This window comes from Entelurus aequoreus, linkage group LG22 (assembly GCF_033978785.1).
Source record: "Entelurus aequoreus isolate RoL-2023_Sb linkage group LG22, RoL_Eaeq_v1.1, whole genome shotgun sequence".
Lineage (NCBI taxonomy): Eukaryota > Metazoa > Chordata > Actinopteri > Syngnathiformes > Syngnathidae > Entelurus > Entelurus aequoreus.
Genome location: NC_084752.1, coordinates 36391029 through 36407711, shown reverse-complemented (window position 1 = coordinate 36407711; position 16683 = coordinate 36391029). Strand labels below are relative to the sequence as shown.

The 16683-nt window shown below is 38.9% G+C and overlaps 2 protein-coding genes across 3 annotated transcripts in view; both read left to right on the top strand.

Moving 5' to 3' along the window:
* The first annotated feature begins 1377 nt into the window (after positions 1-1377).
* snrpb2 (small nuclear ribonucleoprotein polypeptide B2) lies at positions 1378-15277 on the top strand. Of its 2 annotated transcripts, none has more exons than XM_062032680.1 (7): positions 1378-1458; positions 3141-3205; positions 5732-5904; positions 9171-9305; positions 9376-9411; positions 9494-9582; positions 14992-15277. In XM_062032680.1, exons 2-7 carry the CDS (start codon positions 3142-3144, stop codon positions 15149-15151), a joined length of 657 nt encoding a protein of 218 aa, XP_061888664.1. In that variant the 5' UTR covers positions 1378-1458; position 3141; the 3' UTR covers positions 15152-15277. The 2 variants fall into 2 exon arrangements, with proteins under 2 accessions (XP_061888664.1, XP_061888665.1); XM_062032681.1 differs by having other exon boundaries at positions 1402-1458; positions 3134-3205.
* Positions 15278-16498: 1221 nt separating this feature from the next.
* Positions 16499-16683, top strand: part of prokr1a (prokineticin receptor 1a) — a 12162-nt gene continuing 11977 nt past the window's right edge. The window contains exon 1 of the mRNA XM_062032678.1: positions 16499-16609. The gene's annotated coding sequence lies outside the window, so the exon portion shown is untranslated. The remainder of the gene's footprint in view (positions 16610-16683) is intronic.

Here is a 16683-nt window from a genome sequence, read left to right as displayed (position 1 = left end):
TGTTAAATCTTACTTGTGAAAAGTAATTCCCCGATTCCTATTTTCAACAGTCCGCTCATTTGAGCAGGAAAACGCTGAACACCATCTTTGTTTTCTACCTGTCAACTGTCAGTTTAGCATCTTTGTTTTCTACCTGTCAACTATCACTTTAGCATCTTTGTTTTCTACCTGTCAACTGTCAGTTTAGCATCTTTGTTTTCTACCTGTCAACTGTCAGTTTAGCATCTATGTTTTCTACCTGTCAACTGTCAGTTTAGGCTGCTTATCACCACTTCAAGATGGCGGCCCAATTTCTCGCGTCACAGCAGCCAATGCCGCGTTTACTTATAACATGTCTATGGAGCTGTCAAACTCGTTTTCTTTGAGGGCCACATCACACATACATTTTTTTATTAATATTGAATACTTTATCTGTATTTGCTTTTGTTTTTCTTACCTTTTTGTTGAAAGTGCCTTGACTGTTGAGTGAATTATAAATGTATGTTCAATTTGTCATCTGTGTGATGACGATCTGAAACGGAAGCAGTATTTTTAGCTTTTCTTTTGCGTTTAGCATGTTTTTAGCATTACGGTAACATCTTTGCTCAGCAGGAGTCCTATTGTCGTTTTTTTAAAGTGTCATTAAATAGTTGTCTAACTTTTGTTTCAGAAATGAAAATAGGAAAAATGGCCCGAAATTTGTTTTTTGATTTGCATTTAACAATGAACGGAAAGTACACGGACCTTGAAATACTGCTTCCGGCTCAATTTGTCATCGCACAGATAACCACGCATTTTTGCATTTTGAATGAACATATATTCGATGTTTGTGTTTATCTGGGGAAATACAAATCCATAAAAGGAAAACAGCACAAAATCCAATTTGATGGCAATATTTTAATGAAAACCAACCCTTTTTTGTTTGTTTTAAAATCGGCCATATAGAATAAAAATCAAAAAACGGCAAAAAAATAAAAACATCTCAGTGAAAAATATATGAACACAAATTATTTAGGGGTGTTCCTTCTGATAGTGTTACGCAATTATATATACATTTAATTATTGTAAATATTTGTATGTACCCTGTAAAAAAATAGATTTTGCGGTAAGACTGTCAGCTGAGTTGCTCGATTATTAGTGAAAACGTTATAGCGCGTTTTTTTTGGTTACAAAATATTACTGTACATGAAGAAACAGTACCAATGTTTTCATGAAAAAAACTGTCAACTCAGCTGCCATTTTTTTTCTTTTTCCCATTACTTTTCCAGTATGTGCTCGAAAAAAAATATACATGTATATATCTGTGAGTGTGTCATTATTTAGTATGATACATGTATTGTACTGTAATGCATACATCAACAGCTTGTAGTTCATTTCCTGGCCTGCTGGTGGCGGTAAAGAATAAAGCTGTAAGGAAGTACTATTCGCCTTTTTCCGGTTAGACTACTTCCGGCTTGACTGCGCGTGAGCATACAAGAGGTGAGTTTTGTCTTTAGGGATTTTTTAATCACGTATTTATTAGTCTTCTTACTTTACATTCTAACAAATATAAAGCAGGAGACAGTGTATGCAGTTGAAACGACCTTCTTTGTTGCGCATATTCTTCAAAAGTCGGTCACTTAGCTTGGAAGCTAGCAATGCTAAGTTTGAATGAAGCACATTGAAACACAATAAATATGATAAACAAGACACAACAAATGATACATAGCAGTGAATATCGTGTACTAAAGTACTAAATATGATACATAGCAGTGAATATCATGGACTAAAGTAATAAATATGATACATAGCAGTGAATATCATATACTAATGTACTAAATATGATACATAACAGTGAATATCATGGACTAAAGTAATACATATGATACATAGCAGTGAATATCATTTACTAAAGTACTAAATATGATACATAGCAGTGAATATCATGGACTAAAGTAATACATATAATACATAGCAGTGAATATCATGGACTAAAGTAATACAGATGATACATAGCAGTGAATATCATGTACTAAAGTAATATGATACATAGCAGTGAATATCATGGACTAAAGTAATAAATATGATACATAGCAGTGACTATCATGGACTAAAGTACTAAATATGATACATAGCAGTGAATATCATGGACTAAAGTAATAAATATGATACTTAGCAGTGAATATCATATACTAAAGTACTAAATATGATACATAGCAGTGAATATCTTGGACTAAAGTAATACATATAATACATAACAGTGAATATCGTGGACTAAAGTAATACATATAATACATAGCAGTGAATATCATGGACTAAAGTAATAAATATAATACATAGCAGTGAATATCATGGACTAAAGTAATAAATATGATACATAGCAGTGAATATCATGGACTAAAGTAATAAATATGATACATAGCAGTGAAAATCAGAATCAGAATAGTTTTATTGCCATTGTTTGAGAACGGGTTCACAAACTAGGAATTTTCTTGGTGCTATCATGGACTAAAGTAATAAATATGATACATAGCAGTGAATATCATGGACTAAAGTAATGATACATAGCAGTGAATATCATGTACTAAATAAATGATACATAGCAGTGAATATCATGGACTAAAGTAATACATATGATACATAGCAGGGAATATCATGGACTAAAGTAATGATACATAGCAGTGAATATCATGTACTAAATAAATGATACATAGCAGTTAATATCATGGACTAAAGTAATAAATATGATACATAGCAGTGAATATCATGGACTAAAGTAATGATACATAGCAGTGAATATCATGGACTAAAGTAATAAATATGATACATAGCAGTGAATATCATGGACTAAAGTAATAAATATGATACATAGCAGTGAATATCATGTACTAAAGTAATAAATATGATACGTAGCAGTGAATATCTTGTACTAAAGTTCAACCTAGACTTGATCATGTGGGAATTTATCAAGACATCTTATTAATATTAGCTTTAGTGGCGTAAGCGTGTCTCTTGTGAGGTGATCAATGTGCCCAAAAACGTAACTATTCATCAATTATTTATTAAAGATGGTCATTATAAATATACATGCAGTCAGTATCATGCTGCATTGCAGTTAAGTCTTTGAATGTTCATATTTCCTAATGTGTAATTAATGTGTGTGTGGCGTGTTGAGAGAGCAGCATGGACATCAGACCAAACCACACCATCTACGTCAACAACATCAATGACAACGTTAAGAAGGAAGGTAAGTCTTTCTTTTCAAATTTACTTTACATTGCATTAGATGTGCATTACATTACATTAGATGTACATTACATTACATTAGATATACAAAAGCCAAAAGTAAATAAGTAAAGTAAATAAAAAGAGAATACAATGATTTGCAAATCCTTTTCAACTTATATTCAATTGAATAGACTGCAAAGACAAGATATTTCATGTTCACACTAAGAAACTTTTTTTTTTTTACGCAGATAATCATGAACTTAGATGGCAGCAACACATTGCAAAAAAGTTGTCAGAGGGGCATTTTTACCAGTGTGTTACATGGCCTTTCCTTTTAACAACACTCAGTAAAGGTTTGGGAACTAAGGAGACACATTTTTGAAGGGGAATTATTTCCCATTCTTGTTTGATGTACAGCTTAAGTTGTTCAACAGTCTCCCTTCTGATAGTTTAGCCTTCATATTTTCAATGGGAGACAGGTCTGGACTACAGGCAGGCCAGTCTAGTACCCGCACTCTTTTACTAAGAAGCCACGCTGTTGTAACACGTGGCTTGGCATTGTCTTGCTGAAATAAGCAGGGGTGTCCATGATAACGTTTCTTGGATGGCAACATATGTTGCTCCAAAACCTGTATGTACCTTTCAGCATTAATGGTGCCTTCACAGATGTGTAAGTTACCCATGTCTTGGGCACTAATACACCCCCATACCATCACACATGCTGGCTTTTACACTTTGTGCCGGGAACAATCCGGATGGTTCTTTTCCTCTTTGGTCCGGAGGACACAACGTCCACAGTTTCCAAAAACAATTTGAAATGTGGACTCGTCAGACCACAGAAGACTTTTTCACTTTGCATCAGTCCATCTTAGATGAGCTCGGGCCCAGCGAAGAGTTTCTGGGTGTTGTTGATAAATGGCTTTGGCTTTGCATAGGAGAGTTTTAACTTGCACTTACAGATGTAGCGACCAACTGTAGTTCCTGACAGTGGTTTTCTGAAGTGTTCCTGAGCCCATGTGGTGATATCCTTTACACACTGATGTGGCTTTTTGATGCAGTACCGCCTGAGAGATCCAAGGTGCGTAATATCATGGCTTACGTACAGTGATTTCTCCAGATTCTCTGAACCTTTTGATGATATTACGGAGCGTAGATGGTGAAATCCCTAAATTCCTTGCAATAGCTGGTTGAGAAATGTTGTTCTTAAACCATTTGCTCAGGCATTTGTTGACAAAGTGGTGACCCTCGCCCCGTCCTTGTTTGTGAATGACTGAGCATTTCATGGAAGCTGCTTTTATACCCAATCATGGCACCCACCTGTTCCCAATTAGCCTGTTCACCTGTGGGATGTTCCAAATAAGTGTTTGATGAGCATTCTTCAACTTTCTCAGTCTTTTTTGCCACTTGTGCCAGCTTTTTTTAAACATGTTGCAGGCATCAAATTCCAAATTAGCTAATATTTGCAAAAAATAAGAAAGTTTCTCAGTGTGAACATGAAATATATTGTCATCTACTTTACATTAGATGTACAGTAGATGTAATGTATATCTACATTACTTTACATTAGATATACATTACATTACTTTACATTAGATATACATACATTACATCTACATTAGATTACATTAGATATAATTACGTTACATTGGATATACTTTACCTTAGATATACATTACATTACATTATATATACTTTACCATAGACATACATTACATTACATTACATTAGATTACATTAAACAGTAAACCTGCTCAGTGGCCTAGTGGTTAGAGTATCCGCCCTGAGATCAGTAGGTTGTGAGTTCAAACCCCGGACGAGTCATACCAAAGAGTATAAAAAGGGGACCATTACCTCCCTGCTTGGCACTCAGCATCAAGGGTTGGAAATGGGGGTTAAATCACCAAATGATTCCGAGCGTGGCCACTACTGCTGCTCACTGCTCCCCTCACCTCCCAGGGGGTGAACAAGGGGATGGGTCAAATGCAGAGGGTAATTTCACCACACCTAGTGTGTGTGTGACTATCATTGGTACTTTAACTTAATTAGATATAATTACATTACATTAGATTACATTACATCTGATGACTTCTCATTACATTAGATTACATAACGTTAGATTACATTACATTTCATTAGCTATACATTACATTACTTTACTTTCGATTACTTAACAATTCATTAAATTTACATAATATTAGATTACTTTACATAACGTTAGATTACGGTACTTAACATTACATTAGATTACCTTACATTTCATCAATTTTATATTACATTTCTTTAGGTATACATTACATTAGATTACATTGCTTATTGTAATGTTATACATTACAATAGATTAGATTAAATTACAATTCGATATACATTACATTACAATAGATTATATTAGACTAGAATACATTGGATTATATTACAGTAGATTACATTACAATATATTGGATTACATTACATTAGAATACATTGTATTACATTATCTACATTAGGATGACATCAGATCAGATGGCGGTGATGAGGCGTGGCTTAGTGACGGCGTGTTGTCCCACAGAGTTGAAGCGTTCGCTGTACGCGCTCTTCTCGCAGTTTGGTCAGATCGTGGAGATCGTGGCCATGAAGACTATGAAGACGAGAGGTCAGGCCTTTGTGGTCTTTAAGGAGCTCACTGCTGCCACCAACGCACTGCGCCAGCTGCAAGGTTTCCCCTTCTACAACAAGCCCATGGTACGTCTTTCTCACCTGGTCTTAATGTCCTGCTCACCTTCTTTCTCACCTGGTCTTAATGTCCTGCTCACCTTCTTTCTCACCTGGTCTTAATGTCCTGCTCACCATCTTTCTCACCTGGTCTTAATGTCCTGCTCACCTTCTTTCTCACCTGGTCTTAATGTCCTGCTCACCTTCTTTCTCACCTGGTCTTAATGTCCTGCTCACCTTCTTTCTCACCTGGTCTTAATGTCCTGCTCACCATCTTTCTCACCTGGTCTTAATGTCCTGCTCACCATCTTTCTCACCTGGTCTTAATGTCCTGCTCACCTTCTTTCTCACCTGGTCTTAATGTCCTGCTCACCTTCTTTCTCACCTGGTCTTAATGTCCTGCTCACCTTCTTTCTCACCTGGTCTTAATGTCCTGCTCACCTTCTTTCTCACCTGGTCTTAATGTCCTGCTCACCATCTTTCTCACCTGGTCTTAATGTCCTGCTCACCTTCTTTCTCACCTGGTCTTAATGTCCTGCTCACCTTCTTTCTCACCTGGTCTTAATGTCCTGCTCACCATCTTTCTCACCTGGTCTTAATGTCCTGCTCACCTTCTTTCTCACCTGGTCTTAATGTCCTGCTCACCTTCTTTCTCACCTGGTCTTAATGTCCTGCTCACCTTCTTTCTCACCTGGTCTTAATGTCCTGCTCACCATCTTTCTCACCTGGTCTTAATGTCCTGCTCACCATCTTTCTCACCTGGTCTTAATGTCCTGCTCACCTTCTTTCTCACCTGGTCTTAATGTCCTGCTCACCTTCTTTCTCACCTGGTCTTAATGTCCTGCTCACCATCTTTCTCACCTGGTCTTAATGTCCTGCTCACCTTCTTTCTCACCTGGTCTTAATGTCCTGCTCACCTTCTTTCTCACCTGGTCTTAATGTCCTGCTCACCATCTTTCTCACCTGGTCTTAATGTCCTGCTCACCTTCTTTCTCACCTGGTCTTAATGTCCTGCTCACCATCTTTCTCACCTGGTCTTAATGTCCTGCTCACCTTCTTTCTCACCTGGTCTTAATGTCCTGCTCACCTTCTTTCTCACCTGGTCTTAATGTCCTGCTCACCATCTTTCTCACCTGGTCTTAATGTCCTGCTCACCTTCTTTTTCACCTGGTCTCAATGTCCTGCTCACCTTCTTTCTCACCTGGTCTTAATGTCCTGCTCACCTTCTTTCTCACCTGGTCTCAATGTCCTGCTCACCTTCTTTCTCACCTGGTCTTAATGTCCTGCTCACCTTCTTTCTCACCTGGTCTTAATGTCCTGCTCACCTTCTTTCTCACCTGATTTGAATTTCCTGCTCACCTTCTTTCTCACCTGGTCTTAATGTCCTGCTCACCTTCTTTCTCACCTGGTCTTAATGTCCTGCTCACCATCTCTCCCACCTGGTCTTAATGTTGTTCTCACCATCTTTCTCACTTGGTGCTGATGTTGTTCTCACCATCTTTCTCACCTGGTGCTGATGTTGTTCCCACCATCTTTCTCACCTTGTGCTTATGTTGTTCCCACCATCTTTCTCACCTGGTCCTGATGTTGTTCTCACCATCTTTCTCACTTGGTGCTGATGTTGTTCTCACCATCTTTCTCACCTGGTGCTGATGTTGTTCCCACTATCTTTCTCACCTCGTGCTTATGTTGTTCCCACCATCTTTCTCACCTGGTCCTGATGTTGTTCTCACCATCTTTCTCACCTGGTGCTGATGTTGTTGTCACCATCTTTCTCACCTGGTGCTGATGTTGTTGTCACCATCTTTCTCAACTGGTGCTGATGTTGTTGTCACCATCTTTCTCACCTGGTGCTGATGTTGTTGTCACCATCTTTCTCAACTGGTGCTGATGTTGTTCTCACCATCATTCTCACCTGGTCTTAATGTCCTGCTCACCATCTTTCTCACCTGATTTTGATGTTGTTCTCACCATCTTTCTCACCTGGTCTTAATTTTGTTCCCACCATCTTTCTCACCTGGTACTCATGTTGTTCTCCCCATCTTTCTCACCTGGTCCTGATGTTCTCACCATCTTTCTCACCTGGTCTTAATGTCCTGCTCACCATCATTCTCACCTGGTCTTAATGTCCTGCTCACCATCTTTCTCACCTGATTTTGATGTTGTTCTCACCATCTTTCTCACCTGGTCTTAATGTTGTTCTCACCATCTTTCTCACCTGCTGCTCATGTTGTTCTCCCCATCTTTCTCACCTGGTGCTGATGTTGTTCTCCCCATCTTTCTCACCTGGTCCTGATGTTGTTCTCACCATCTTTCTCACCTGGTCTTAATGTTGTTCTCACCATCTTTCTCACCTGGTCTTAATGTCCTGCTCACCTTCTTTCTCACCTGGTCTTAATGTCCTGCTCACCTTCTTTCTCACCTGGTCTTAATGTCCTGCTCACCATCATTCTCACCTGGTCTTAATGTCCTGCTCACCATCTTTCTCACCTGATTTTGATGTTGTTCTCACCATCTTTCTCACCTGGTCTTAATTTTGTTCTCACCATCTTTCTCACCTGGTGCTCATGTTGTTCTCCCCATCTTTCTCACCTGGTGCTGATGTTGTTCTCCCCATCTTTCTCACCTGGTCCTGATGTTCTCACCATCTTTCTCACCTGGTCTTAATGTTGTTCTCACCATCTTTCTCACCTGGTCTTAATGTCCTGCTCACCTTCTTTCTCACCTGGTCTTAATGTCCTGCTCACCATCTTTCTCACCTGGTCTTAATGTCCTGCTCACCATCTTTCTCATCTGGTCTTAATGTCCTGCTCACCATCATTCTCACCTGGTCTTAATGTCCTGCTCACCATCTTTCTCACCTGGTCTTAATGTTGTTCTCACCATCTTTCTCACCTGGTGCTGATGTTGTTCTCACCATCTTTCTCACCTGGTGCTGATGTTGTTCTCCCCATCTTTCTCACCTGGTCCTGATGTTGTTCTCACCATCTTTCTCACCTGGTCCTGATGTTGTTCTCACCATCTTTCTCACCTGGTCTTAATGTTGTTCTCACCATCTTTCTCACCTGGTCTTAATGTCCTGCTCACCTTCTTTCTCACCTGGTCCTGAGGTTGTTCTCGCCATCTTTCTCACCTGGTGCTGATGTTGTTTTCGCCATCTTTCTCACCTGGTGCTGATGTTGTTCTCACCATCTTTCTCACCTGGTGCTGATGTTGTTCTCACCATCTTTCTCACCTGGTTCTGATGTTGTTCTCACCGTCTTTCTCACCTGGTTCTGATGTCGTGCTCGCCGCAGAGGATCCAGTACGCCAAGACGGACTCTGACGTCATCACCAAGGGCAAAGGTTCTCACGGCGATCGAGACCGGAAGAAGGACAAGAAGAAGAAGCCTCAGGAGCCAGCAGCCAATGCCGCCAAGAAAAGCGCCTTGGTGAGCTACTTCCTGTTGTCGCCTTGTTCACTTCCTCTTGTGATGCTAATGTCTGCTGTGTCGTGTTCAGGTGCCGGTGGTTCCCATGCTCATGCCAGCGCTGCAGGTTTGTTGCCATGCTAGCTTAGCGTCATGATAGCATGAGGTCAAAGGTCGCTGACACTAACCCCTCACTGATGATGTCACAGGTTCCTGACAACCCGCCAAACTACATCCTGTTCCTTAGCAACCTGCCTGAGGAGACCAACGAAATGATGCTCTCCATGCTCTTCAACCAGTATGTCTTCTTGCTCTCTGTCATCTTACATCCCGTGTGTCGTCTTACATCCCGCGTGTCGTCTTACATCCCGCGTGTCGTCTTACATCCCGTGTGTCGTCTTACATCCCGTGTGTCGTCTTACATCCCGCGTGTCGTCTTATATCCCGCGTGTCGTCTTACATCCCGTGTGTCGTCTTACATCCCACGTGTCGTCTTACATCCCGTGTGTCGTCTTACATCCCGCGTGTCGTCTTATATCCCGCGTGTCGTCTTACATCCCGTGTGTCGTCTTACATCCCGTGTGTCGTCTTACATCCCGCGTGTAGTCTTACAAACCCCGTTTCCATATGAGTTGGGAAATTGTGTTAGATGTAAATATAAACGGAATACAATGATTTGCAAATCCTTTTCAACCCATATTCAATTGAATGCACTACAAAGACAACATATTTCATGTTCAAACTCATAAACTTTTTTTTTTTTGCAAATAATAATTAGCTTAGAATTTCATGGCTGCAACACGTGACAAAGATGTTGGGAAAGGGCATGTTCACCACTGTGTTACATGGCCTTTCCTTTTAACAACACTCAGTAAACGTTTGGGAACTGAGGAGACACATTTTTGAAGCTTCTCAGGTGGAATTCTTTCCCATTCTTGCTTGATGTACAGCTTAAGTTGTTCAACAGTCCGGGGTCTCCCTTGTGCTATTTTAGGCTTCATAATGCGCCACACATTTTCAATGGGAGACAGGTCTGGACTACAGGCAGGCCAGTCTAGTACCCGCACTCTTTTACCATGAAGCCACGTTGATGTAACACGTGGCTTGGCATTGTCTTGCTGAAATAAGCAGGGGCGTCCATGGTAACATTGCTTGGATGGCAACATATGTTGCTCCAAAAGCTGTATGTACCTTTCAGCATTAATGGCACCTTCACAGATGTGTAAGTTACCCATGTCTTGGGCACTAATACACCCCCATACCATCACACATGCTGGCTTTTACACTTTGCGCCTATAACAATCCGGATGGTTCTTTTCCTCTTTGGTCCAGAGGACACGACGTCCACAGTTTCCAAAAACAATTTTAAATGTGGACTCGTCAGACCACAGAACACTTTTCCACTTTGTATCAGTCCATCTTAGATGAGCTCAGGCCCAGCGAAGCCGACGGCGTTTCTGGGTGTTGTTGATAAACGGTTTTCGCCTTGCATAGGAGAGTTTTAACTTGCACTTACAGATGTAGCGACCAACTGTAGTTACTGACAGTGGGTTTCTGAAGTGTTCCTGAGCCCATGTGGTGATATCCTTTACACACTGATGTCGCTTGTTGATGCAGTACAGCCTGAGGGATGGAAGGTCACGGGCTTAGCTGCTTATGTGCAGTGATTTCTCCAGATTCTCTGAACCCTTTGATGATATTACGGAGCGTAGATGGTGAAATCCCAAAATTCCTTGCAATAGCTGGTTGAGAAAGGTTTTTCTTAAACTGTTCAACAATTTGCTCAGGCATTTGTTGACAAAGTGGTGACCCTCGCCCCATCCTTGTTTGTGAATGACTGAGCATTTCATGGAATCTACTTTTATACCCAATCATGGCACCCACCTGTTCCCAATATGTCTGTTCACCTGTGGGATGTTCCAAATAAGTGTTTGATGAGCATTCCTCAACTTTATCAGTATTTATTGCCACTAGGGCTGCAACTAACGATTCATTTGATAATCGATTAATCTTTCGATTGTTACTTCGATTAATCGATTAATAATCGGGTAAAAGAGAATAACTACATTTCTATCCTTTCCAGTATTTTATTGAAAAAACCAGCATACTGGCACCATGTTCTTTCAACTTGCCAAATAAAACAAGGAAAATGTTACAAAAATGCACACTTTTGACACCCCTGCTATAGATAATAAAAAATTAAATGTGATAAATGTATGGATAAAAAGCAGAGCCTGAAGACGCATGCGCGTTTATCATAACTCTCTCTCTCTCTGTCTGTCTCTGCCCCTCCCTCACCAATGCTGATGCGCACCTTCACAATTTGTTTTGTTTTTAACCCCTTCTTAACCCTGAACATACATTGAAAATACACGCAACCATAACTCAAAATGCCGGACACTTGAGGCATTTAAGAAACTCCGCCCTACAGCCCCGCAAAAGAGGACATGTCCAGTGAAAAGAGGACGTATGGTCAGTCTATCCTAGCCCGATCGCTGCTAGCATGCAGTACGCTACTTAATATGTCCGTGTGGAAACTCGTTCGGTACACCTCCGCACCGAAACGAAACCCCCGTACCGAAACGGTTCAATACAAATACACGTACCGTTACACGCCTATTATTTTGATTATTGTTTCTCAGCTGTTTGTAAATGTTACAGTTTATAAATAAAGGTTAAAAAAAAACATAGCCTCCGCGCATGCGCATAGCATAGATCCAACGAATCAATGACTAAATTAATCGCCAACTATTTTTATAATCGATTTTAATCGATTAGTTGTTGCAGCCCTAATTGCCACCTTTCCCAACTACTTTGGCACATGTTGCTGGCATCAAATTCTAAAGTTAATGATTATTTGCACAAAAAAAAATATTTATGATTTTGAACATCAAATATGTTGTCTTTGTAGTGCATTCAACTGAATATGAGTTGAAAAGGATTTGCAAATCATTGTATTCCGTTTATATTTACATCTAACACAATTTCCCAACTCATATGGAAACGGGGTTTGTACATCCCGTGTGTCGTCTTACATCTCGTTTGTTACATTGTGCGTTGTGTTATATTGTGTGTTACATTGTGTTACATTTTGTGTTGTCACATCGTGTGTTGTTACGTGTGATGTTACATCATGTGTTGTGTGTGTGTGTCGTTACATTGTGTGTGTTGTTACATTGTGTGTTGGTACATCATGTTCCGTCGGCATCCTTCCGTCTCGGGAGACGATGGGGTAGATCCAAAAAGGGGGGTGAGTCTCACTGCGAGATGGCCCCTCAGTGTTTCCCATAAACTGCCAAGATACCTGTGGTGGTGGGGGCGTGGCTATGGGCGTGGTCACCATGACATCACCGAGTAATTTGCATAATTTACTACAATGATATGATTTTCTCTAAAAAGGCTCAAAAAATGTATACTTACTAATTAATAATAACAGTTTTGTTTTAAACATCCATCCATTTTACAATATCATTACAACACTTTATGTACATATTTATATACAGATTTGAACAATTCACTGAAATATATTTATTAATTGTGGTTCTTACAAAAAATATATCTTATAAAAATATAAAAGCTAAAATGTCTCTTAAAGCTCTGCCCCACAGTCAGTAACAAATAAACAGAAAACAGTAGTGTTGGCGGATAGACACAAAGCTTCATCAAACATCTGATCCACTGAACAAAGAGCTCCAGAAATCTTGATCCTACACTTCTCTTTTGTAAAGTAAATCTGAACAGCCGATATGGGCATCTACATCAACTATATCAGGGGTCACCAACCTTTTTGAAACCAAGAGCTACTTCTTGGGTACTGATTAATGCGAAGGGCTACCAGTTTGATACACACCTAAATAAATTGCCAGAAATAGCCAATTTGCTCAATTTACCTTTAACTCTATGTTATTATTAATAATTAATGATATTTACACTTAATTGAACGGTTTAAAAGAGAAGAAAACACGAAAAAAAATGACAACATTTTGAAACATAGTTTATCTTCAATTTCGACTCTTTAAAATTCAAAATTCAACCGAAAAAAAGAAGAGAAAAACTAGCTAATTCGAATCTTTTTGAAAAAAAAATTAAAATAATTTATGGAACATCATTAGTAATTTTTCCTGACTAAGATTAATTTTAGAATTTTGATGACATGTTTTAAATAGGTTAAAATCCAATCTGCACTTTGTTAGAATATATAACAAATTGGACCAAGCTATATTTCTAACAAAGACAAATCATTATTTCTTCTAGATTTTCCAGAACAAATTTTTTTTAAAGAAATTCAAAAGACTTTGAAATAAGATTTAAATTTGATTCTACAGATTTTCTAGATTTGCCAGAATAATTTTTTTGAATTTTAATCATAATAAGTTTGAAGAAATATTTCACAAATATTCTTCGTCGAAAAAACAGAAGCTAAAATGAAGAATTAAATCAAAATGTATTTATTATTCTTTACAATAAAAAAAATAAATTTACTTGAACATTGATTTAAATTGTCAGGAAAGAAGAGAAAGTAATTAAAAAGGTATATGTGTTTTAAAAATCCTAAAATCATTTTTAAGGTTGTATTTTTTCTCTAAAATTGTCTTTCTGAAAGTTATAAGAAGCAAAGTAAAAAAAATAATGAATTTATTTAAACAATTGAAGACCAAGTCTTTAAAATATTTTCTTGGATTTTCAAATTCTATTTGAGTTTTGTCTCTCTTAGAATTAAAAATGTCGGGCAAAGCGAGACCAGCTTGCTAGTAAATAAATAAAATTAAAAAAATAGAGGCAGTTCATTGGTAAGTGCTGCTATTTGAGCTATTTTTAGAACAGGCCAGCGGGCTACTCATCTGGTCCTTACGGGCTACCTGGTGCCCGCAGGCACCACGTTGGTGACCCCTGAACTATATGATTTGCTTGAAGCTGGACAGGACAAAAAAAAAAAAAAATAATAATTTTGTGGCGGCCTCAATTCTCTCGTGGCGGGCCGCAACAAATAAATGAATGTGTGGGAAACACTGCCCCTGGCACCCGTTTCTTTCACCAATCGGATGGGCTTAAAACCGGTATCTGCTGGAGTGACCTCTCCAGTGGACCTCTCCAGTGGATCTGCACGGCCTGGGCATGGAACTATGGAGGGCAAGCTGTTGTCCAGGCAGCAAGCCCCCCCTCTCTGCATGGCTGGTGGATCCAAGGGAGCGACGAGTGTCAATACAACTTGGCACCAGCGACGCCGCAGGAGTTGCCGGAATGACGCTACAACGTCAAACCGCCTTCAGGACTCCGGCTCCTGATTTTCTGTCGGGGTTTACTCCCTTAGCCTTACCCTCGAGTGGGTTGACCGCAAGGCAGCGGTGGTTTTGAGATTGGGAGATTTCCTTCTCCTAGATGGGCTGCCTTACCAGGTTTACTAGCCTCGTCTGCCCGAATGCGGCACGTAGCACGGGGGTACATCTTACCCGTGGCGGTATAAGCCCGACCTGACACATTACAGGTCGGGCATAACATCATGTTACATAGTGTGTTACATTGTGTGTGTTGTTACATTGTGTGTTGGTACATCATGTTACATTGTGGGTGTTGTCACCTTGTGTATTGTTACATTGTGTGTTACATTGTCTGTGTGTTGTTACATTGTGTGTGTTGTGTTACATTGTGTGTTGGTACATCATGTTACATTGTGTGTGTTGTTACATTGTGTGTGTGTTTGTGTCAGGTTCCCAGGCTTCAAAGAAGTGCGTCTGGTGCCTGGCAAACACGACATAGCGTTTGTGGAGTTTGATGGCGACATGCAGGCGGGCGTGGCCAAAGACGCGCTGCAGGGCTTCAGGATCACGGCCACGTGCGCCATGAAGATCACCTTCGCCAAGAAATAGGCGGCCATCTTGGAGCGCCAAGAGACTCTCACACATTGTAGATTCACTTTTGTACTTTTTCTTGTTTGTTTCCTGTCCTTCGTGAGCTCCTTCTGTGTTGTTGTAATAAAGAAGACTTTCACACAGTGGTGCTGGAGACAGCAGGTCATGTGACCACTTATTGACAGGAAGTACAATTCAACTGATCATTTCTTTGAAGTAATAAAAGATCCATTTATTGAAAGTAAACACAATTCAATTGTTTATTAGACGTCAAAAAAATATTTATTGTTCTTAAACGATTATTGAAAGTTTAAAAAAAATATTAAAAGTGAATAAAATACCTAAAAAAAAATTCATTCGCAGTATAAAATAAGATGGAATATTTATTAAAAGTAACAAAAATAGAAATGTGTTGAACATAACTAGATTATTTATTGAAAGTGAATACAATTAAATTGATTATTAGATGTAAAAACATATTTATTGATAGTAAACAACGATTATTTAAAGTTTTTTAAAATATATTCAGTATAGTATTTATTTTCTTCGGTCAATGGTCAACAAAATAAAGAGTTTTACATAAACAGTTGTACATTCATAAATTAAAAATGTTGCAGACTGAAAGGGTTTAGGCTGAAGTTGAACACTTAATGCATCTAACACTATAAACAAAGTCAAATACAAGATGAGCTTCCAAAAATTATGACATTTCCTTTTCACAACATATTATAAATACACATTGTACACAACATAAACACTGTTCAATTGTATACACAGTAAAGACATGTGAAAATATTCGTGTTAAACCTTTGCACCAATTATATATTATATACAAAAAATATTGAAAGAACAATGAAATGAATGGATCATTTATCTAGGAAAATGATTTATTTGCTGTAATAAGTATGAAATATTTATAAAAACAAAAATACAAATGTGTTGAACAAAACTGGATTATTTATTGGAAGTGTATACAAATAAATAGGTTATTAGACATTAAAAAAAGATTATTAAAAGTAAGAATAAGATGGAATATTTAATGAAAATAATTTATAGAACATAGATTATGTGATTATTTACCTATAATGTATTTATTGAAAGTAAAAAAAAACAGTAGTTATACTGTATAATATTTATTTCTAGAAATGGAAAAAATTTAAACTATTCAACGTAAAAAATCATTTATTGAAAGATTTTTTTTTTTCTTTCAGTTTTTGGTTACTTGATTATGAGACCTCCGTGCGCGCATGCGTGTTCGCGTTCATGATACCCCTCTACCCCCCCCCCCCCCCACTCCCCTCCCTACACCACCGCGCGCGCTCATGCTGCGCGTGGTGTCGCGCACGCGCGCACTATGAAGAATATCCTCCCGGACGTCAAGAAGCGCTTGGAAGAGTGGAGCATCTTCGCCATGTTGGCGATCTTTGTGGCCTCCTGATTACTTCTTATGTTGACTTCCTACTTCCTACCTGGCAGGTAACTTCTTCTTTCCGTACACTTCATTAGGTACACCGTCCCGCGCGATAATGCGCTGAAGACTATTGAAGATT

Coding starts and splice junctions, on each gene's coding strand:
- snrpb2 (XM_062032680.1), top strand. CDS start 3,142: ATGGACATCAGACCAAACCACACCATCTACGTCAACAACATCAATGAC. Junction 9,412..9,493: donor TGCTCATGCCAGCGCTGCAG/GTTTGTTGCCAT, acceptor ATGATGTCACAG/GTTCCTGACAACCCGCCAAA. Junction 9,583..14,991: donor CTCTCCATGCTCTTCAACCA/GTATGTCTTCTT, acceptor TGTTTGTGTCAG/GTTCCCAGGCTTCAAAGAAG.